Genomic DNA, 24169 nt, shown 5'->3' with positions numbered 1-24169 from the left:
GTTATTCATTTACTAATAACAGAAACTTCTCTGTCAGAATGAATGCATTATCTCTTTCTTTATCATCAGCTCTCTCACTGTCATTAGTTCTCGATCGAGTCTTTCATGCTTTTTTCCAGCTCTCTTTATTATCGCTGTCTCCTTCACTCTCATTTTCCCTTTTTCACTGTTGCAGCAAACTGCCTATCCTGTACGCTGCAGGCATGGTTATATCCAAATCTAAGAGGGAATTACTGAGAAAACATCTCTGGTTACCACCGTCTCTGTGGCTATGCTCCTTACCAATTTTTACAAGTGGTTCGTTTGAAGTCATGAATGAAAAATGACAATAGTCTCTCTCTGACCTAAAAAAACAGGTTGTTGATAGCTTTTCACTGGCAATTACAAACCTCATACAAGTACTGAATGCAAATGCTGGGCTGTAAAAACCTTCCTGCTTCTGATTTCTCTGATCAAAAGCCTCAATCAAGGATTTGCAAAAGCTCTCTAGAAAGAGTAAGCAAAGGCCACCCAAAGAACTACGCCTGCACAAAATGGTAAAATTGCTACATCATTACTAAATTATTCTGGTACAAATACTGGTAGTATGTTCATGATTCATGGTTAAAATGGTATCTTAATAAAATATGTAATTCCTGAATGTAGGCAGCTATTTTTAACAGAATTTAGTATGGTAGTAGGTTACTATAGTAGCCCTTAAATTTGATAGCTGTTATGTTTAGATAATGTCAGTTACTTTGTTTGCATACATTATTATCATACATTTTTACTTAAAAAGTTAATGACTGATTCCAAATTCAACTCATAATCTGTATTTGCGTCTTTTTCCTTTGTGAAAATATGAGACTGCTCTCCAAGATTAGGGCAGAACATTAGTTGTTCAAGCAAATGCCCAAAAGCAGTGGCAAAGCCGTTAAGTGGCTGTATAGGAATTATGACTCTTGTCCATCAGAAAGTCCACAGAGGGATGATGCTGGGGATGGTTGGCCGGGTCAAAAAAATGTTGGACTTTTCATGTGGGACTTGTATTTTATGTGTTCTTTTTTTTTATGTGTTCACTTCTGTTTTGTTTTTTTTTAACAATGACTACGATTGTTCCCTGACCTTAACCCTGTGGTTATTATTGTAGCCATGATGATGATGATGGCCCCCTAACTTTAATGAAGTTGTCATTCTAACCCAAACAATGTTTCCCTAACCTTAGCCAAGTACTTACTTCAACCAAAATCCTAATCTTTCCATAAACCTTACCAAGTCGTTTTTGTGCCTAAACTTGACCAAACTTTTACCATAGCTGTGGAAGATCACAAAAGCTGTGATTTGTTCCGGTGTCCTGCTGACTCTTAACCTTCAAGATGACTCCTTTCCCTGGAATATCATTTCCACACCAACTTCTAGTAGATGTTAAATACTCTAACTAAAAAATATGCTGCTCATCGTCTCTATGCGGAGCAAGTGTCATAACTGATGCAGCTATTGCTTTCGAGATTGAAAGTTCCTTTTTTGCCTTGAATTTCCATTTACTACCTGTTCTGGAGGTTTATATCTTAAGGTGTTCCACAACAGATGGAGTTTGCCCAAAATTAAAGGAAAAACGATGTTTGCTGATTGACAGTTAACGAACACCTACTAAATGGACCTTGTAGTGAAATTGTTCTGTCAACTAATGTTGCCCTCTCCTCACTAACGAATTATCATCTCAACTTTAATTCAACATGGACAAGACGGAATGGACATTGAAACATCTACAATTCAGTGACAGTTGGGTGAAATCCATCTGCTGAGGAAGATCGTGTGAATCAATCAAAAACTAAAAAAAACAACAAATGGACCTTGCGGTGAGATAATTTTGCCAACAGCTATCACTTTGCATGTAGACGGCACAGGGTGGCCTGGTTCTGGGGGCTGTATTCCTTGTTATCCCTCAAACCAATATAAAGACAATGATGTGAGTTTTGAGACACTTTGGAGACAATTGGAGTTGTGCTCTGAAAGTCTAAAAGCCTATTTTCCTCTCTTGATGGACAAAGCCCCCTGAAGTTGAAGATAAAAGCAGCTCTCTGTGTGGACCATGAGGATGTTCCAACAGAGGTGCTCTCTGTGATACTGCAAAGAAAAAAAAACAGTGATTAGCCGGGAATGTGCCTATTAATTGCCAGAATATTAAGCTGCATTGATGTTCAGAATTGAAAGCTGAGCTTGTCATGGGCCTGAATGAATAATTGATCTTTTGAATAAAACGTTAGCAAGCAAGCCCACGCTAAAACACACCCACACTGACCAAACAGGACCTACATTTCTCCCATGGCCTAAAAGGCTTCCCTTCTCCTCCTTTCTTTGCAATCTCCTCTTTTTCTCTTTTTCAGTCTTACAAATACACACACACCCCCGACCACCTAGACAATTACAGACGTCTGCTCATTTTGCCTTGGGAACCTTTGGCAGTTTATGGGCCAGATACCGCACTTTAGAAGAAACAATTTGGTACAGTCATCAAAGAGCAGAAAAAGCTGACCATAAAACGCTGCGCGCAAGGTCTTCTACCTTCAGGTAAATGGTCTGCCGCATATCTTTTTCCATTTATGAATATAGCCCCCTGAGTAAGAGTAATATCATGAATTTGCGTCATTGATAGTTTGTATGGTGTGTGAGGTAGATCATGGCAGAACTTTATATCTATATTTCTTTCTACCAGTGGTGTTAGATGTTCATCTTCATCAGGGCATCCTCCGTTCCCTCACTCTGCCATTAACACAGAAAACAACATACGAGCTCAAAAATCAGAGAGAACAGCATGAAGTGCTCCCCACAGACCTATGGCATCAGAGGGTGAATGTCGGGTTTTGATCAGTACCACCACCAGAGGGCAGTGTTCTGGTGAGAGGAAAAGATGGGAAGCTAAAAGTTTAAGTCATTGTCACAATCTGCTTTTACCCAGATGTGTTCCTTCAAGTACCTAAAATATGGAAAAATTTGTATTGTATGTAGTGTCTGTCACTTGATTTTGACAAAAGGGTTCATAGGTTTTCATTCTGTGAATCCAAAAATGAGGTAAACTGCCATTCCAGCAGGAATAACTCAACATGTGCTGATTACAGCTTCAGTCAGTAGGTGCAGTGGTAGCCTCAACAATATACCAGTACAAGTGGTAGAGCTGCTGGTTTTCAAATCTGTAAAATATCCACTGCTGAGATGGCCTTGAGCTAGACACTTAAACTCGAACTGCTCTTGAGAACTGCTACAGAGAAGAAACATTGTGAGAAGAGGGTTTCTGGTTTGTATCCCTGTACCAGCTGGGAAACTGTCTGGGGAAAATGAGTAACATGCTCTGCTCACTTAAAAACCACAGTTAGGGTGCCACTAAGCAAGGCACTAAACCCTGCAGCTGCTCCAGCTGGGGTCATTGACCAGTGGAGCTCCCGGGCCAGAGCAAAAAGCTGGAATTTGCTTTATAAAAAGCAAGCTCAGTTCATCATTCCCAATGTAAAAAATAGTAAAAAAAAAATAGATCATGGTGTGCAGGGAACATATGTGGGATCTGCTAAAAATTATATATTTTTAAAAACTTTTTTAAAGACTTTATGTCCATCAGTTTATACTAAATTAAGACTAAACACCTTTCAACATCACTTGAAGTAGCTAACCAACAGACTATGAACACACATGTCAACATCTGTAATAAAACAAAGTGATGACATTGTGCCACTTTTATTTTTTTCTGTCTTATGATGAAGTTTCCCATCGAGAGAAAAAAATGAAAATGAGAGCCAAGGCTAGAGACAGTGTCGGAGAACAAAAAATGTGTTCAAGCCATCATGTGCCCCTCCGGGCCCGTTTGATGCCTCTTTCAAACAAAGGGACAGAAACCCCCCACAGAAGAGAACAAAGGCAGTAAACACTTTCCATATAAATTTGGAGTGGAAAGAACACTAAAACCAGAGTAAGAGTGAGCAGATGTGCCCGGCGCAGAGATGACACCATGTCGTTCGACTTTGAAAAAGCCACATGTGTCTGATGTCCGGGACATGTAAAACATCTATTGTCATTCAAAGAACATAGAGGAAAGACACTGTGGTGCTGAAGCTGCTGGTTGGGTTGTATTTCCTTTTTTTTTTTTTTGCTGGTAAGTTGTCAGCAGAGTCACTCCTGCCACCTTCTGGATCTCTGCGGGACGGATGGACTGGGTCAGAAAAGGAGGAACAGTCAACAGAAGTCAAGAGGGTCCAATAGACCCTACCCAAAAGGTGCGCGAAAATTACTGTTAGCATTTGTTTCCAGTGCAAGATGAGTGGAGTGTTCTCAGCGCTGACATTTTTTTCACAAACTTGTTTTTTTTTTTTCTGAAAGCTACGATGAAACGAAAAAGACAATAAAAGGCAATAAAGATTAAACGGGAATGCAGAGGAATGAAACAACCACTGACATGGGCTGCGAGTGAGAGAGGCGGCAAGTTGTAGAAGCAGAAGTTCCAAGGAGTGAGTAAAAAAACACTTAAAATATAGAATAAAGTCTCCTCGGGTGCTGTGATGAATACCATGAAAAATTCATGGTGCAGGGACCAATTAGTCAGTTATCAGTGAAAACACATTTTGCGCCTAGCATGCAGATTGCATCCAAATATTACAACTATGCAGTTGATTAAAACCACTGCAGATAAGGTTATTTTGAGAACTTCAGGCTGATGGAGTGACATACAGTAGTATTGGTTCAAATAATGATATTATGGAAAGTTGAACATTTAGCAAGGAATTATGGGAGCCTTTCTAAAATAGCCTCCTGGCACACAGCAAGGAACAGTTGATTTTGTTGTGATGGGGCAGGATTTAAAATTGTCTTGTTTTGGATTGTTCGAAAACTGAATTTTATTTATTTATGTATGTATTTTATTTGCCATGGACGCTCGCCGAGTACAGATTCTATATTACTTTAGGAAAGGAAGATGGAGTCTTCCTGATGTGTGCTCCAAAGAGAGCTACTGTCCATTGATTCAGGGTGCTGAAAAACCAGTAGGACACCCTGAAGCTGTACACTACAGTATTTTATAAGCAATGTTTTGTGTACAGGTAAATACCATCCCCCTGTCTCTATAAGTGGAATTTTGACGCATGAATATGCAAATAAATGTAGACAAATCATTTACATCACCCTCTCTTTCTTGCCAAAGATTATTAAGATCTAGAAATCATATTACATCCATAACTCCCACCATAAATACAATATGTTTGGTTTTATAAGTCCTCTCTGTGCTCAGACTGTTCTATCTTTACAGCTGTCTTCATACTGTACAGTGTGTGGCTGAAACTACTTTATACACTGTACTTCCTCAAGCTATAAAAAAAAAAAAGCTAGGTCTTAAAGTAGAGCAGATTCCACTTTGATCAAGACTAATCTGGAAAATGGTGGTTAAATCAAATGATTTAGAAGTTATTCAGTAGGTCGAAAGGCATCAGAAGGATCCATGATTTACAGGATCGGGGCTTACACATCCTGGGTTCTGACTGACCCATATTCCAGAGCCAGGAAACTTGTCCTCACCACCACCACCTACACAAGCAGCTCGGTCCAATACAGGTTAGCTGTAGAGGGCCTACTGATCGTGATCCAATGCGACCCTGTGCTAATTCCCTGGTGAAAGCCACCCAGTCAGTCCAGCGATGCCTCAAAACCTCAAGGTTTATATGAACAAGCTCCACTCTGAATGGGAACCCAGGAACTAGGCCGGTAATAACAGACCTCAGGAAAAAAGCTTTTGCCCAAAGAGAGAGCGGTGAACAGAGACTCACCCCGATCGCCCCCTCGTTTTCTTTCCCTGCAGGTTTTGGGAGAATGTCGAACACGCTTCCTGTTAAACTATGTAGTATTTATTACAGCCTCCGTTTTTGATGGCTGGGGTCATGTAGTCTGCTGTCTATTTATCCTAGAGGTTATTTACTACATTAGGCCTGGTTTCAGAGCCAGGAGGGGAAGAAAGGAACGAAATCTAAGATGCAGGAACTAAATTGGTAGCAAATGTATAGCCTCCAACTTGCCCCTTGGCCCTAATGCGTTTTTCAAGTGCTCTCCTCACCGTGCTCCAAGATGCGGGGACGGCTTGCCTCTGAAATAATATTTCAACAGTGGTTACAGACGCAAAACCGGCGCCATTTCTCAGCTTGGGTTGTTCCCACCAAAGTGCAGCATAAGGGATTTTCATTTTATTTCTGGGAAGGCATTATGCTTTGCTGTGTAGTGGTGGTAGCCTTAAGGTTAAGAGAGGAAGACTGATGACCAAAAGGTTGCAGGTTTGAATTCCAGGGCAAGTGCTAAAGCGGGATGAGCGACGCTCTATCCACTGAGGTGCCTCTGAGCCAAGCATTTAACAGTATCTCCACTGGAGCTGTGCACTGGCTTCAGTAGGAGACTGTGGTTGTACTGGGCCGCTCCCAGGTTGGATGAATGTAACTGTGTGAATGCGAAGCAGGGCGTTGCTGGAAAAAAGGGCATGTGTGCTCAAATCCCCAAGAAAGGTTAAAAACAGACATCAGTGCAGAGGCTACCAGGCCGCCCACACAAGCCTGAAACTGAGCTGCTGGCGTTATATAAACAAATTGAAAAACACACCTTGTGTTAATGAGAGATCATTTAGCCCTATGGTATAGTCATTCTGCTCAGCCATTTTGCAAAAAGGATTTGCACAAAGTTTGAGATCAGTGTCGCAAAGATGCTTACAGGGAGGCTCAATTGCCATTCTTCTCTCTTCTCTCTCTGACTTTGACCATCTCTTTTTCATTCAAATAGCTCACTGGAGAACCATTTGCTCCCTGCCTTCCTACAGCCCAACAGGCTCAATTAAAGCCAATGAGCTGATGAAATGTTCTGTTGTTGTTGTCTTATACAAACAGCATATGGTTTGCGCAGTGTGGCTGCACATGGCGGCAATCCTTCAACTTCATTTGGTTCTCTGTATCGAGTTGTCCTCTTACCATCTGGGCAATTATGAAGTTTCACACTCTCCAAGTTTCTTTTGTCAACACTTTACAAGAGCCGGATTCAAGTGCATTAAGCACATGCGCAGTATTAATATGTTGTACCACATGCATATAGTAGTGCTGTCATTCCGTTCTGTTATATATACATATATATATATATGTGTGTGTGTGTATATATATAAATGTATACCATCTACTTTACAATGTGCATTTTAATTTCTTAGCAACAGCAGGCCATCATTTTTATTTTTAATTTGGAAAACTTGTTTTGTGCTCAGTACTCATTAATGTGGTGTTTCTGCGTTACATATTAGTAATTATTAGCAGTTAGAGGAGGTCAAATCAACTTTCGTTTTGTCTGTGAAATATTACGCTGTTGGACTATTTTTGCGCAGTGACTTTCTGGTGTCATTGCTCCCGGCCATGTCTGGCACACAACTGTAAAAACACAACAGGTTGCTTTTACACTTTGGTTTTTCTACAGAACAGTTCTAGAGGTGCTTGCAGGTAGATGGTTTTTTTTTAACCTGTGGACAGAATCAGGCTAGCTGTTTCCCCTTGTTTCCAGTCTTTATGCTAAGCTGGGTTAACTGTCTGCAGGCAGGAATCTGAAATTTAGTGTATGAATTTAAGTTAGTTTGCACTCTTTACTTGATTCAGCCATGGTGGTAGCAAGTATTGCTCCTGCTAACTGATCAGGTCTTCTTCAAATAGGCCATTTTCTGTGAAGAGTTTTTAGGACATGGTCTCAAATTGCAAATCCATCACCTCAGCTGCTCCCACAGGAATCAGACAATCACAAACTCCAAAAACCTAATTGCCTGTTTGACTGTCTTCACCCAGTTGTCAGCGATGTCTGAATGTTTTTTTTTTTCTTTTTTTCCAGAAATAAAATTTATCTTCCCTCTAGACCTCAAAAAGATAAAGGAGAGGGATATGTCTTGTCATAATGCCAGGCTCTGATCAGCAGCCATGCATGTAGCTGTCAGGATGTTGCAGATGTTTAAAAAGATATCCCCTTCCCCAAGGCAAAGTGAAATTAATGGTGCTATTATAAACACCTGTCACACAGCCCAGATCCAACAAAGCACAACGGCTTCCAAAAATCCTTGGTTTGTAAGGTTTGCGAGGCTCTGTGGCTGTTTTTGCTCTTTCATGTCTTGGCGGGGACTGATACTGACGGCATGGCGGTAGAAGGATAAGAGCAAAAGCTAAAACCGATGCCTCACATGGTCTGCTGCACCTGCCTGTGGGCCACCGTGGTTCCTCGGCCCCCAGCCGCCTGCCTAGGTCCCCCGGGGAGGTGGTTCAGTCCCCGCCTCCCGTTGACGGTTAGTCCCCCCTGGTTCACCCTGAACATCGCTGCCTCCGAAACTCTCAGAGAGCTGAGCAGAGCTTCGTGGCGTTTCTCTCCTGCAGGTTACGACAGGAAGGTTTGCGTGTGTAGGTGCATTCAGTGGCCTTTTGAATTATTTTAAGAGATGTTTACGAAATGTGTGGACACATATTCTGAATATGTAAGTTTATGTGTGGGTTTTATGACATGTTTATGCATGAGTCTTGCACGTGCATACACAGTACATTTATGCACTAGTGTCTGTACATGGATTAGATCTCCCTGTGCGGACATGATATGCAAGACTACCTGTTTATGAAATCCCCTCGGAACATTTACCGTATTAAGTAAGATTGATGTTTGACACGTGTGCCTCTGCCTTTAGGGAGTCGAGTCAAAAAGTGTTGTTGCTCAGCAGCTTCTGTCTATTCATAAACACCTGGCAAATCAAATAAATGTCAGGATGTTTTTGTCCTTCTCCATTGCACATTATCATTAAAGATGATGGCAGCAAGGTGAGGGGATTCAGCTCAGCCTCTGAATGTGCACACCATGACCACTAGGTGGAGTAAAGATATTTACATTGAGTAAAGACAGAGGGGTATTTCATTAGTATGGGTTTGTTTCAAGGCAGTTTTTTAGTAACTTGTCTTATATTTTAAATTACTTAAAAACAAAGACATTGTCTAATAATAAAATCTTTTTTAAATGGGCCCTTTGTCGTTTACTGTTTTACCTCTTTTCTAATCTATTGTTCGAAGAAATGCAAAGTATTATTAACATTTTGTTTTGCTTTTATTTTTCTAATATTCAGAAGATTGGAGAGCGCAAACAAGATCATGTTGGTTGAGAGCAAACTTTGATTTTTCCTACAATCTAATAAAACTACGTGGTGCAAATGAATTATATTAAACTTAAAGTGTAATGCGTATCATTTTAACTTATAGGATCATTGTCCTTCATTCCTTCATGGGACTTCAGCCTCATGAAGGTGTGTTGCTGCCCTCTACAGGAAACGACTGTACCTGCTGATTTACCATGTAAGACGTCAACTGGCTTCTCTGGTATCATAATTACCATGATGATTTTCTACCTTGTCACCTACTGTAATGACACAATTATGAATGATTTCAAAATTAACTGAGTAACACTTTGATACAAATATATATTTATTATAATAAAAGAACGATTATTGGGGAGGACCAAAAAAGGCCGACTGAATCCATGGTAAATTGTGAATAGAAAATAAACAAGCTTTTGCAACACATAAATGTTTTGGAATGAATATTTGAAATGTCCAGATGGTTTCCAAAAAGCTATTGTTGGTTAAATGAGAAAATTCATTTGCATTACTTGCAGCCACATTGTCTTATAAGGAACCATCAGGAGTTTCATTGTATCTGAGCAAAAGTACAGTCTAAACATTTAAACAATTCTATACATAAAAAAAAGAAAAACAAAGTCTCTTTTGTGAACTGATGTAGTCAGTGGTTCAACTGCTGCCAACTAGTTAGTACTGACAAAGAAATGAGCTGATTGTTGTTAACAGTTGCCATTATGTCAGCCACAACTATTAGTCATTGTTGATCCTAGCTATTATCCCCAGTAAACCAGAGATTGTGGAGAGTGGAACCATGTTTTGCATTCACGTTTGACATTTTAAAAATGTTTGTTGGTAAAATCTCAAGGAGAAAGATTAAAAGGAACAAAGTGTGTAAGAGAAAAAACAAAAGAAAACAAACAAACAAAAAAAAAGAACAGCATCCAGAAACTTAGAACTTCAGACTTATTATAGGACTCAGTTACACTGAAGATATCCAGGCTTTTTCCTTACATTTCTTGATTGGACTTGAAAAACCTTACACTGATATTCAGTAATATGAATGACACTGCACCATGTCACTGAAGACTCAAAAAAACTGTCAATGTGAAATGACTGTGGGTCTGTATTGATGTTAACTCTACAGTGTGACCCAAAAAACACATCAGAATATGTTCCCTGGCTTTGTACATGTTTCCAAAATGCCTTTATCTGCAATGTACAGTGTACTCTGTGTGCTTTTTTTATACTTTTATAGGTATTCAAATCCCTTTCTCTGCATTGGATTCTTTGACTGTATGTGCCTTATTTACACACTGTCTGCTAAACACAGTCCTCATGGACTGGAGAATAATTACAGTTAAGTTGTCTCAATCACTGTCTGATGATTCACTGGAGCTGGAAGAAGACGACGAAGACGACGAAGAAGAGGAGGACGATTCATGTTTTCTGTTCTTCTGTCTCTTCTTGTGATGCTTCCCGTGCTCCTTTTTGTTCTTTTTGCTTTTCTTCTTTTGGCTCTTCAGTTTCTTTTTCTTCTTCCTCCTCTCTTTATCAGATGAGGAGTAGGACCTGCTGCGTTTCTTTTTTTTCTTTGTTGTCTCCTCGTCACTCGATGACGAAACAGATCTAGGGAGTAAAAAACACAAAAAGCAAAGGTTTGAAAGGCCACAAACCTGTAGAATGACTAAGAAAAGCAAACCAATAAAAATAAAACAATGAGTGACGTAAAGTACACGTCTGCTTTAAATCTGTAACAGCCTATTTTCTGTTTAAGTATATCCACTCACACAATATAGATAGAGCATATCTTTACATGCATGGCATATATTTACATATCTTTATGTTTCTGTTGTCAGAGGTCTATTTAAGTATAAAAAAAGTTACATTTAGGCTCAGTGTCAGTGGAAGAAAGAAAAAGAAAAATTGCAAGAAAGGAAAAAGTTACCTTTTTCTTGACTTTCTGTCTCTGCTCTTCTTCCATTTGTGCCTCTCTTTTCTATTGTCAGCATCATTATCATCATGGGAACCTAACATGCATAATTTGTAGACGGAACAGTCAAGATACTTTTTACTGTAGCTGCTCATAAAGTACAAAGGCAATTAAATCAACATCTGAATAAGCATGTCTAACAGTAGCAAAATTGAGGCTTCAACCACTCACACTTCTCGGGCTACTTCTGCTGCTCATCTATGTACAATCACTAAAATCCACCTGATGAGTTTCACAGGTGGAAATATTTACCTTGTCTTTTGAAGGTACACTATGCAAGACACAGCTTTATAGTACTTAAAAAAAAAAATCTTTATCTATATTTCCTACCTCTGCGACGCTGGCCACTTCGCCCCAGCTTCTCATTGCGCTGAGCTGTAGGTATGTCTTCATCACTCTCCTCACTGCTGGTGCTGCTCACATCCAGAACAATGTCTTTCTGGGGGTCGACTCTGACAAAGTTTCGGCACTCAAACGTTAAGTGGCCCGCTGGGGAAAAAAAAAAAAAAAAAAAACCAGAAACCCAAGAGAGAAGGGATGAACAATAACAACTAAGCAGGACAATTGCATTGTTTACGTTCTGGAATCATAACCCTAACCCCTGCAACCGCTGTAACGAAATATGACTCAGTTTCTGGTAAATATATTGCTCAATATAATTTTACTACTCATAATAACCATCAATATGGCTGGATTTAAATCTGACCGTAAGAGGTGAATAAATTACACACTGGACTTTTAAAACAGAGTCTATCATGACTCCAACAAACCCACATTTCCCTCGGTTAGTAGAGGGACTCACAGCAACACACGCACACACACAAAAAACCTCCTCCTTTGATTTGCAATGGAACTTGTGGGTCAAAGCTTTACTTACGGTAACCACATTTCTTGCACCCAGCTCTGATGTTGTCCTTGTTTGGACCTGTAAGACAAGAGTTTTTTTTTAATTGTGTGAAGTAACTAAGTGTGTGTATATACATACACATATGGATGTCCAATAAAAAGAGCATTAGGTTACCCATATGTAGTCAAGTGGAAATTTTAGGCACTTTAGGAATTTATATTTTTATCTATCACGCAATGCCATCAGGGAGGTGTCTGACTGGTCCCAAAAACATTCACTAGCATGACAATGACCTCACGCAGACAGCCAGAGTCATATAGAACCATCTTCAGGGACAAGAAGAATAAGAAGTCCAGCAAACAGGTGGTCTGGTCCCTACAGAGCCCTGATCTCAACATCATGGAGCCAGTCAGGGATTACATTACGAGACCAAAGATACTGAGACAGCCTAAATCCAAAGAACAACCTAGCTGCCAAGTACCTGGAAAAACGTTGCACAACTGTACGTAGGAGAACTGGTGCTGCTTCAGAGGCTAAGGCTGCTCACACCAAATATTGCTCTGGATCTGTTTACTGCACTTTGTTTGAAGTTAACAGATAAATAAAAACTATTCATGGCGCAGAGTGCTGCAGGGATGAGTCCTAAAACCCCGAAGCAAGTTGGCATTTTTTTTTTTTTATACTTTCGGTTCCGGTTTCAATGGGTCTCTGGCTAGATGACTGAAATAAAGTCTGTGGTTAACACAGGCCCTAGACATTTTCACGTTTCACTCTATGACATACAGTTGTCGGGGACATTAAACGTCATCACGCCGAACACGAAAAACCGATCTCCTCACCAGTCCGCCCTTACAGCCTTGTTGTGTTTATACTCAAGCTCTTGCAAACTATTACTAACTTTCTAAGAGGAAAACCTTTTGCAGAAGAGGCGAGCACGCTAAATCACAATACACGTCGGAGGCTCAATGGCGGTGACGCCGTAGTCATGCGACCGTAGTGTAGTCCGTTTATAGCCTAACGGTTTTACTTCTGGCGATTGAATGTAGGCTTCAAAAAGCATACGAGTGGTGTTCATTTATGAAGATTATCTTGCTGAACAACACGTGTAAGTATCAAACTTGTGTTTTTCACAGAGGCTATTTTCTGCAGTCCTCCAAAAGCCAATGGAAAAAAAAAATCCCCACTGGCTTTTTGTCGAAGGAACAAGGATGATGCTAACTTCCAGCAGGCCTAAAAAAAAAAAAAAAAAAAAAAAAACGTAATTCCTGCAGCTCTCCGTTATATTTGAAAGCATCCTGGCTTTACTTTTAGTGCCTAAAACCTTTGCGCAGTACTGTATATGAACTGCATATAACATTAATGTGCCCTGTTCTATAACTTGCGAGGCTCCACTTTAATTCCTACCAAAGAATACAGTACATGTCTGTAGGTGTTGCTAAATACCTCCACTGATTGAGCACTGCAACTAACTCCTAACAGACCTTTCACTAGGAGCAGCTACATTTTTCTCAGTGTTTAACAGTTCACCGAGACACGAAGACATTTCAACTACTGCTTATTAACTTCTGTGTGTTACAGCACTATAGGTGTAGACATTTATGAAGAGATAAATACAGTCAGTTTATTTTTTTTAAACCAGCGTGTGTGCTTCTCGCTGGATGCGGGAGATACCGACTATTAAGAAGGTGTTTGGTCTGTATTAGGCTAGCGTTAAGGTTAGCGCCACTTAACCATCGTTCCTTTCGTAAACTTTAGATTTCCAGGGTAAACCACGTGGGCGATACATCTGAAATTGGCAGCTTATATACATTGTTAACTCTATTACCCACCTGGAACAGCCATTGTGTTTTCCACGGCAAAGACGAAAGAGTATAAAGCTTTGGGGATTGTTGACAAAGCGCGCAAGTACCGACTTAACACCGGCCCTCACTCAAAATGACCTCGGCCGGAAACATTTGCTCTGGAAACTACCGGGTTCCCCTCCTCTTGTTCTGTTTCCCCTCTTCACTGGCGGAAAACCGAATTACCGGTGCATTACCGCCACCAGCTGGACTGAAGTTTGGCGCGGTAGATTGCACTGATTTTTAAAGGGGTGTCCTTGACAAATACGTTTAGGGCGTCTTTGATGAACTGAGAAGAAAAAAAATATATATAAAAACGTCAGCAGCTAAATCAAAGTAAATCTGAAGACGCAAACTGTTCTATTCTCTCTTATGTTGACACTTGTGTGAATTATTAACTCACTGAATAACTCATTATTAGGGGGTTAGCAAACAATTATTACCCTCTGTCGTATTTTCATTGTTCATTTGTTTATTTGTAGGTATTAAGGTGCCACGTGGGCAGAGGTTGACACAGAGTGGTGCAATATATGCGGAAAAGTTTGGACCATATAGTGAGTGTACGTTAAAGTCTATATTGTATGCTGTTCTTGAATTTCCCCGATCCTGAGTAATTCCTTGCGTGACCTTACTCGATTTAAAAAATGGCAAGAATTTTTCAGAAGTAATATTCAGAAGTAATATTGCTTTCCCAGCAAAGCCAGTTGTGGTTTTAGTTAGGGGTTAATTGAAGGCGGCCAGAGTCAGACTGGCAGATGGAAAATGTCGACAGATGTGGGGCCCCCAGACATGCTCTCATTATCATGTCTGTGACTGTGGCACACACAAACACACAGACATATACACACACACACAAACAATCTAAATCTTGGTCTTTTGATGATGCCATCTGCCTCAGTGACCATTTTGCCATAATTAATGCTGTGAATCACTTTATTTACAATAAAAACTAAAGTTAGTGGGCTGCAGTCACTGTTACTTAATCAGCTGATGCGTCACGATAAGGTGCCTCACAGTCTGAAGTGCAGCCAGAGGACTTTGATCCATAACACCGCACTTTATTTTTCCTTCTGCTCGTGTAGTCACATCACATGCTTAAAAACATGTGTGTCACGTGCTCTTTTTTCCAGCCACTGGCCAGATATACCTGCACTTTGTTTCACAAATTTCATCATCAGAATCCCACAAAACTGGGTAGGTTTTGTAGAGTAGGTGATGTTTTTTGCATTAAAATGTTTGAGGCATGATAAAAATGAAAATTCTGTGGAAATTTTAGCACCAGTGTTGTATTATCACTCTGTCTTTTCAAGCCTCTCTCGTCCCATATGATTGATCTTTTCTTTATATGACTGAAGAGATGAAACTGCTGCTTGCACAAGAATGAAATTTCCAAGAGATTTTATTCCCCTGATATAGATAAAGGAAAATATTATTATGACTGTCATGTCAGCCTTAGGGTGTCCTGTTTTAATGATGCTTGTCGTTTTGTTTTATATTCAGTTAAATATTGCAATTGTTGTGTTTCCCTTGTACATTTTCTTTAGCACAGTAATCTGTCTCATCTGAAAAATTTGCATTACATTATCCAGTTCAAGTAAAGCCTTACTCCAGGCTTTTTTTTTTTTTTTTTTAAACTTCAGTTATTCATATCTGGGCTTGCTGTTAAGAAGCCTCAATTACTAAACAGGGCTATGATACAGTTCAAAGGAGTTTGCTTTATCTTTTTATCTCTGTCAGTTTATTGCCTCAGGTGAGAGATTAAAAGAAAGAGTATTTGTCAGAAACCAGTGCAGCTGTTCGGTGAACGGTGACTTCCTTGCTGTAGAGTAATGTTAAATTCACTTTTCAGCCACTGGAAGGTGCAAAGAACACATGGAAGACAGACCTTTGAGAGACAACCCTTGTAAAACAAATCATTTGCAATTAGTTGAAATGAATAGGCTGCAACTGCTGCTACAGTACAGGGAGAAAAGGCTGAATAAATACAAATAGGAAAAATGACCTAATACCACATGTGCCTCCATGGGATGTACAGTAGGTTTCAAGCCCAAGATAGAAAAATGCATAATACACTCACACAGAAAAAAGAATTATAATTATATTTGTCATTTCTCTGTCTACACCAATACAGTGGAAGAAATGCATACCACTAGTCTGAGGGGGATGACGGACTGCCAGCCACAAATTCACTATATATCATGTTACATGCACAGTAATGTAATCTCAAACTGTCATTCCAGATGTGCTTTCACAAGTTTTATTCTTTATTTCTGTTTTCACTCACACATGCCTCTGTTTACTGTAATATTTCCACTTGAAAACAACGCTTCAACGTATTCATCTTCAAAGTCAACTGCATTTTTCTCAAAGTCACACTATGTGATTCAAACGTAAACAAAGGGTACTCAGAAATCAAAGTACAAAACTGAGAGCTGTCTCCTTAAAACTGACTGAAAGGCACATAAAGCTCTAAGTTCAACTTAGTCACTCTCTGTTTGGGTTTTCTGGCGTCTCTAATTCCCTCTCTGTCTGCCCTGGATAAGCAGTCTCACAAAGCTAGTTTTTAGCTGGTTGTGTTAACCCCGGGGTGACTTGTTCAGCTATGTGCCTGTTCACAGAAAGAGGTAGAGGTGTGCGTTATAATCAGTCAGTCACATGCCATAAAAGAGATCAAGGGGGGTCCCCATGCAGTTAGGTCAGTAAGGCACTAGAAATTAATATTCAACTAACTAACTTATTTGCTTTATGAAATTTGTAAGGGACCATGCACAAAAAAACATTAAACTCACTTTCATCATGTTAAATAGTCTAGAGTGAGTATTGGAATGAAATGAGTGATTGATGTAAGATCATTCTGACTGAACTACTGCATGAGGACTCCATCGTATGTATACTGCTTTAAATAAAATGATCACGGAAAGCAAAGTTATTCTGGCCTAGGTGTATTACTCCTTTCTAATTAGTACTTGTCGGTTTACTGTAACCACAGCACGTTTGATATTAGGAGCCTGTTGAAATGATGACTCTGTTCTACCAGTAAGCTGAATGGTTAGCAGGTGGACTCTTCACACATTTTGATCTACAGTATCCGATCAGCTGAACTGAATCTGCTCCGGAGCAGGTTAACGGAGCAATGAAGGTCACCAAGGTGATCTAGCTCAGTTAAATGTTAGCCACCTTTGTGGTGGCTGAAAACAAGCCCAAAATTAGCTGGTTAACCTGCTAATCTTGTTTTGTTATTCAAGCCTCAGGCCTGGATTTTGAATTATCGTAAAAAAGGAAACACACTGACTGCTGATTTCCTATCTGCATTTTAAGATCTTTAACTGTGAATATACCTCAAATTTATATGGTCCCAAAAAAGGATTGGGCCTTTTAAGGAGGCCCTTATTGGTAGCTGCTGACAGGCTGGTTCACAAACTAGTCTGGATTTCTGCACATATCATAAAAAGCTCCCTGACAACAATAAAACCAAAGTAAAATATTCCTCAGTTGCAATGCTGCTGCTGTTTTCCTTTTATCCTTATCTGAGCCTCATGTCACCTATGTCTGTCCTCTATTTGCCCTCTTTTACTTGACAAAAACAACAAAGGAGATTATAGCTATGAAATTGTAATGTCCTAGTATATCCAGTAAATCTCCAGTGTAAAGCCATACACTATAATTGAGATGTCACACCTCTGACCATATATCTCAGAATAGATTTTGCTAAATTTTGTGTCTAAAACAGACAGTAATGTCTCTCTGCAGCATCTATGAGTCACTGAATAACTGTAAAACGAAAACTTTTGTTGTTTCTGGGGAAACAAACAAAACATAACTTTTTAAAACTTTGATGGGAATTGGTGTGTAAATGTGATACTTCCATTGAGTTTGTGGGTATTTTTCTTGACTGAGGTTGGAACCAAGAGTGGTCTTGCATGCAAAACATTTCCAATGAAACCAATTATACTGCCACTGCAGGGGCTTGACAGAGAGAAATTCTTCCTCAGGGGCAGCAAACCCTTACTTAGTTATACAACCACTTAGTAAGTCAGATGTTGAAGCTGTTCAACAATGCAAAGACACACAACACAAAAAAACGTAACATTATAAATAAAAAGTACATTAGGTAAATATGGTTGGTTCTCATGCCTTGATGGGAAATTCTTCAACCGAGAAGAATCATGGCCTTTACACACTAAGGTCAAACTATTGCAAAATGGTTTTAATAAAGTTTTGACAGTGTGTTAGGAACAAAGCTGAAAACAAAAGATTGAAACAATCTGTACTCCACTGGGATGCTTCACAGTCAATAAAATATAAAATGTATTTCCCTGTTTGCCAGCATTTGCATGAACTCATAATCATTATTCATGTCTTCATGTCACAAACACACGTCAAAGACATGGCTTCAAACCACAGCCTCACACAAAGTACTGCGGTGGTTTCTGGAACCTTTTTCCCAGCCTGAGTGTTGTTGTCCCCCATTTTTATGTCAACCCAACAAGCCTCTGGAGAACTGGTCTGGGGGCAGCGGGATGTTAAGGTATGAGGGACTTTTTTCCCACAGAAAAACAGGTTTTTTGTGTAGTATAAAGAAGCAAAACTCCCACAAAATATTCATAAAACAAGACTTACAGTCTATAGTCATGCTACTGGGCCTGTGAAGCTATACTTAGGTACAGCTATGCTTCAAGCTAAATGCTAAAACATCTTATTATGAGCAGCAGATAAAGGCTGAACAGTTAACAAACATACAGAAGACAGATAAAAAAAATATAATGCTGGGGCATCTATGTTGCCTCCATAGCATTTATTCTGGATCAGTGAAGGTTGAGATGCCTGGATTACTGCGGAAGGAGGCCTAGAGTGTGTTCTGGTCACACACGTCCTCACTGTGATTCACTGACCATTGTGCAACAGTAACATGGTAGATTATCCATATCTATTTTGAAAATGATTCTGTGGGTCAACGGACAACAACACAAGTGAGGACTGTGGCAGAGAAAAAAAAAAAAGTTACTGTTGTTGCTGTGCTTACAGGACATCGCTGAAGCTTGCAGTTTGCTTAAAACCCTGTGAATTTATCTACTGTACATGCAGTCCTCTGGGTGGTCCAGTGTGGTCCCCGAGAAATGTCAGTTACGTTGCTTATGGGTAATCCGTGCATGAATGTGTGACCTGAATGCCCAGTTTGTAAATGGAAATGAATAGTTCTATACTAGCTGAATGAAAGAAGCTGTCCATCTCTAAGTAGTTCTCCTTGCACTGCAAACAGGCTCTGTCTGGTCAGCACCTGGCGGACGCTGAGGACGCTGCAGAGGATGTTTTTGGACGGAGGCCTACCCAGTAAAATAAACTTACGTCTGACCTCAAGCGCCAGTCGCGGAGTCTCCTTACCTCACCACCTGACACATTGTCAGCCCACAAGCATGAGCATCACGCCTGGGTGGCCATGCAGGAAAAGGGAACTCTCTTGGCATCCTTTCAGAAGGAAAAACAAAAGCTATATGAGGGAGCAGAGTAGGCTCCAAATTTATGCTGTTCCATCACACTGACTGGACTCCCGCATTTATTAACATTCATCTTCTTGTGCTTCGTTTGCTTTCACTCTAACTAACATAAAAGCTCATTTAGGAGTCTTTTTGCACATTGGCTATTTCTTGTGTGTTCTGCCTGGTCTTTTCCAAGATCTTGCCAAGTGAGGCAAATAACAGCTGGAATTGATTTGTTTTGAATGATACTTCTGTATGTGGAGTGTGATTGATCTCCCTCACCCTCCTCTGTCTTCCCACCTCCCTCCCTCTCTCCCAGCTCTCTTGTTCTCCCTCCCTGAATCTTTCTGTGCATGTGTGATGGCTTCTCTAATGAGGGCTCTTTGATGTGGAGAAGATCTAGGGTAAGCAGAGTGCTTAGTTGAGTGGGAGGTGAGGAATGCGAGGCAGGTAAAACTCTTGTTTTCTCCCATTAGACCATGCTCGACCATCCTGAATAGGAATGTATCTTTCTGGATATGTACGGTTTCTGTCTTCCCGCATAATCCTGGTTTTCAGTCAACATTTAGCTTATTAGTGCACATTTATTTTCACATGTCTGTGTTTGTAATGTACACCATATACACACTTGTTTATTTCTCTGCATTCCTTAAACCCTTTGTTAGACTTTGACTTTGACATTTCATGCAGCAAACTGAAAAGCAAAAACCTGTGTGAGCTGCTGACAGACATGTGTCCGCAAAGGACCAAGAGGGAAAAACACTTTGAGTTGATGCACTGAGGAGGAAAAAGATGGGCAGCGTCGCGAGGGAAATGGGTCCGCACTCTGATTTGATGGATATTTCTGACGCAAACTGGTAAAAAGGTGAGTGCTGCTGGTGGTGCATATATATGTGTTTGTTTGTCCAAATAAGTTTGTTTCCCCCTCCTCCTCTGCCTCTGGCTCTTTACAGAAGATGCAAGCGAAGGCTCCAAAATGGTAGAGGTGAAGGGAAAATTATATTGTTTTCCATCATTCATTTATTACTTCTCTGGATATCTTGGAGGTGAGAACCTTTGGCAGCCATTATCGAAGAAGGATATACTGTGTTAGATAGGAATTTTGTAAGCATTCTGAAGCTCAAGAAAGCAGGAGAAGCAGCAGAAGAAGAAATGAATCGCTAAGAAGAGAGTGAAAGAGAACAATAACAGTGTTGGGAAGAGAAGAGAAATAAATCTGACAGCGGAAGAGGCTTTAAGGCTCAGAGGCAGGATGATAGTGTTGATAAGCTTAGTTCTCCTCACTGGAGGTGGCCATGCAGGTGAGTCAGAATTTTAAATTCATGATGTTGCTATGAGAGGGAGAAAGAGGTCAGCAAACCAACAGCCATAAGCAAAGATTTGATCTGGTTGCAATGCGCCCATGAAAGCATCTTTTTATGACATGGTGTCGAATGTAATTTTTCTGTGCTCACAGAAACTGGAGCTATCAACCTGGATATGAGTTTACTGCAATTTATTTTTTTCCATGTTATAACTTGTAGGTCTCAAGTCAGACATAACAAACCAGGCACAATTATAACACATCACAGGAGAGCCAGGCAGGCATGTTTGCGCACACACGCGCACACACACACACACATACACTGTCGTTGTTGTACACATATAAACTTTTCTTTCAATCCCTCTCATGCTCACATGTTCTCCGTTTCTTGCCAAACCAGTCTCTTTAATTTACTCTCCATCACCATTTCACACACACATGCACACACACACACACACACACTATAGCCTAATTAGGATAAACTCCATATTTCCTTTATGAGTCCAATTAAAAACTAAGAGGGGCCACTTCTCAGAGCTGTCAGACTGTTTGATGTTGAGGTAGCAATCTCTCGCCGTAGCTGCTGTGAGTAGCTGCCTTGAGTTGGGACGTGGGTCTCTCTGTGCTTCACTTCTAACTGCCCCCCAATTGGGTTGCATGCCAGCAGTGAAACATTTTATGACTGTCCTTCCAGCTGTACAAAGATTGGATCTCCGTCGCTAGCGCTTCACATAAAAACGAGTTACAGCATTTATGGTACCTCCTTAAATTGATCTAGATATATTCTTCATCTGTCTTGTGGATGGCACTCTGAGTATGTGTTCGAAGGAAGGGGGCTCATTCTTGTGCTGAGGCCAAAATAGATCACAGGCATCATTGCAGACGTAGTTTAATTGTTCCACCAGAGCTGTCTCGGTTTTTATTGTCTTTAAGATCTGGCAGTCTCTCTGTCTCTTCCCTCTTTTTCTTTCCCTATTGGATGGTTGATTCTCTTCTTTCTTTAAGATATCATCTCAGGCATCAGCTACTTTCGCCTCCAATATCCTTAGCCCAGTCTCTCTTTGATCGATCTTTGTCATAACTGAAAAAATATTTTTAAAATCCATCTGTTAAATGTCAGAGGGAAAGATCTAGCTCTGTCTTTGAAAATGTGGTTGTGTGGTCTGGCACCACCCACATGTACAGCATATCCTTGCTTTGACAAGCTGAACCTAAACATTTCGGTCCATGGATTGCAATCTAGACGCAAAATTTGGCTAACCACAGTAATTTACAGAATCTATAGGTTAAACGATCCCAGCATGTTAAGACCTGAGTGGAGGGAAACAGAGGGGAGAATAAAATTTGTAATTTACTTGTAGTGGAGTCTGAGTCAGGGTCCAGATGCGGGAATGAGGAAATGCTAGTGTGTGTGAAGAGGTATGTGTGAAACTGTAAAACCAGTGTATATTTCTAAACACCTTAAAAATATCTGTTTAAGATTTTCTTAAGGTTGATTTTCTACAAATCAACCATACAATTTGGGGCAACTCCTGAAAGGGACTGACCATAAGAAGTCATGAATTTATGCATATCCTTCCCCTTTATATGGATGCTCTTCCATTTTTTAAGGGCAATTTTGGCCATTATTAGACAGTGGACAGTACATAACTGACAGGGAGTAAGGGGAGAGAGAGATGATGGATTATATGCGACGAAAATCCCCAGTTGGACTCAAACCAGAAACGCTGTGATCTAATGGTCAGCGTCGGCGCTTAGGCAATCAGCAAGTCCCATTCTCCCATTTTTTTGTTGGTTTTTGGGTATTTTATCTTTATTGGTTCACAACTTCAAAACTTCAAATCTGATTCAAACACAAGAAGTCCCAGTTTAAACATGGTTAATGTCTCCCCATTACAACTGTCGTCATAAATTCAGAATAAACAATTCAAGCATCAGGTGGTAGTATTAGTCCTTTATATAGATAATGATTATCTTTAGATAGATAGATAGATAGACAGACAGATAGATACTTTATTAATCTTTGCAGGAATTTACTTACAACCACAGGAGACATCTGAACATAACACAACTAAATCTGTTTAAGCAGACGAAATGAGGACGAAAACCCCCGCCACTGTACAGTTTCCTCTACTATATGATCTCGATAGTGCACAGAGAACACCATCTGCTACATTATAACCATCTTATATATACTTTCTGTCTATCCGGGGCCAGGAAAATATGTTTGTTTGGTTTTTTTTTTCTCCATATCCCGCCTGCATAATATTACTGTTCATTACTGTTTTGCTTGCTGGAATAAATACATGAAATATGTTTTTTCTGTCAACAGGAAAGTTAGATATCTACCCCTTGGAGGTAGTAGGTAGCACAAATGAGAACAAGTGTTTGAATTTTTTAATACATAATAGACCAAGTTATATTTATTATGTATAACATCTGAATATGATACTGGAACAGAGGTATGGCTTTAAATTTAGAAACTGAATGCTCTATTACTGAAATGTATATAAAGTATACATTGGGAATGGATTTCTTAAACTGTTGTTGTGCATTGGTTTGTTTTTGTTTAGTCTTCTGAATTCCCAGGAGTTCGCTGCCTTCCCATGAGCATTCAAGCTTGCCATATAATCAGCCAACAAAACCACCTAAGCACCTTTCAGTGGATGGATGATCCAAGCTAAGACCTTAAACAGCCACCAGGTGTTTACACTTGTCTTGCCGGAAACTAATCTGACTTTCCCAACATAAGCTAGACTTTCTCTCAGGGGCAAACCCATAACAAATGGACAGAAAGACATGCCTCCACAAGTTTTCCTGCTCTAGCACATTGCTGCCGGTATTTCCAGTTCATGTGGTGTGGGCCACATCATGTGAGGCCTCTTTGATTGCTGCTATGATTTTATTGCAGTCTTGATTAGGCACATGTGACTAACTGCAAACCCCTGTTGGCAATGAGTGAGTGGTTGGCAGAAAAAGCAGAGGTCTTCCAGAGCCCTGAATTGTAGCGAGATTCAGCCTTGCGGGTTCATGAGGCAAGAGCCATTCGCTGGGAATTCGATTCTTCTGGTCGTGTGGAGCAAAGTTGGCTCAACTAACCTCATTTCACACTTTAACTGTTGTGTTTGTGTAGAAGGTGGTCTCCACTACCTCACAGAAGAAAAATGCTAACCCCACTTCACTTGCCATGGAAACAGCCAAGTTGGTGAGTGGGGGAAATTATTGGGGTCTTTTAAATGCAAAAAATTCTGAAAGGGGGGGTATGACCATTTTTCTGACATGAAAAGCAGAGCACATCAACACTCAATCATGATACTCTTAAGAATAGGTTGGACCTCATTCCCTTTCTTCCCTTGGACAGTTTTTTCCAGTGGATGGGGGGAAATAAATGGAAAGAGACACGGTTGTGTAGTGTTGGATGCCAACACAAATTGGGCAGCCATTTTTTCTCTCTCTATTAAAGGGACTGCAGAATAAAAAGACTTATTATACATTTACCACATCAAAGGAACATTTAAATGTCTATAATGCACACTTCAGGGAAAAGAGGTAGAACTAAATTAAAGCAACCTTTTAAAACAGTA

The 24169-nt window shown here is 40.1% G+C and overlaps 2 protein-coding genes across 2 annotated transcripts in view; one reads left to right on the top strand and one right to left on the bottom strand.

Annotated features, from left to right (window-relative positions):
* Window positions 1–9455: 9455 nt before the first annotated feature.
* srek1ip1 (SREK1-interacting protein 1) lies at window positions 9456–13971 on the bottom strand. Its single transcript, XM_040127818.1, has 5 exons — window positions 13794–13971; window positions 11995–12042; window positions 11448–11606; window positions 11073–11154; window positions 9456–10753 (listed from the first exon to the last, which is right to left on the bottom strand). The coding sequence occupies exons 1-5, from the start codon at window positions 13804–13806 to the stop codon at window positions 10495–10497; spliced, it is 561 nt and encodes a 186-aa protein (XP_039983752.1). The 5' UTR covers window positions 13807–13971; the 3' UTR covers window positions 9456–10494.
* Window positions 13972–20534: 6563 nt separating this feature from the next.
* LOC120790722 (intestinal-type alkaline phosphatase 1-like) overlaps window positions 20535–24169 on the top strand; it is an 8285-nt gene continuing 4650 nt past the window's right edge. The window contains exon 1 of the mRNA XM_040128539.1: window positions 20535–20583. Coding sequence (XP_039984473.1) covers window positions 20535–20583 — 49 coding nt within the window. The remainder of the gene's footprint in view (window positions 20584–24169) is intronic.

The sequence above is a fragment of the Xiphias gladius genome, chromosome 6 (assembly GCF_016859285.1).
Source record: "Xiphias gladius isolate SHS-SW01 ecotype Sanya breed wild chromosome 6, ASM1685928v1, whole genome shotgun sequence".
In the NCBI taxonomy this organism is placed as follows: domain Eukaryota; kingdom Metazoa; phylum Chordata; class Actinopteri; order Istiophoriformes; family Xiphiidae; genus Xiphias; species Xiphias gladius.
The sequence above is the reverse complement of the archived record's forward strand: the minus strand, read 5'-3'. Positions and strand labels throughout refer to the sequence as shown.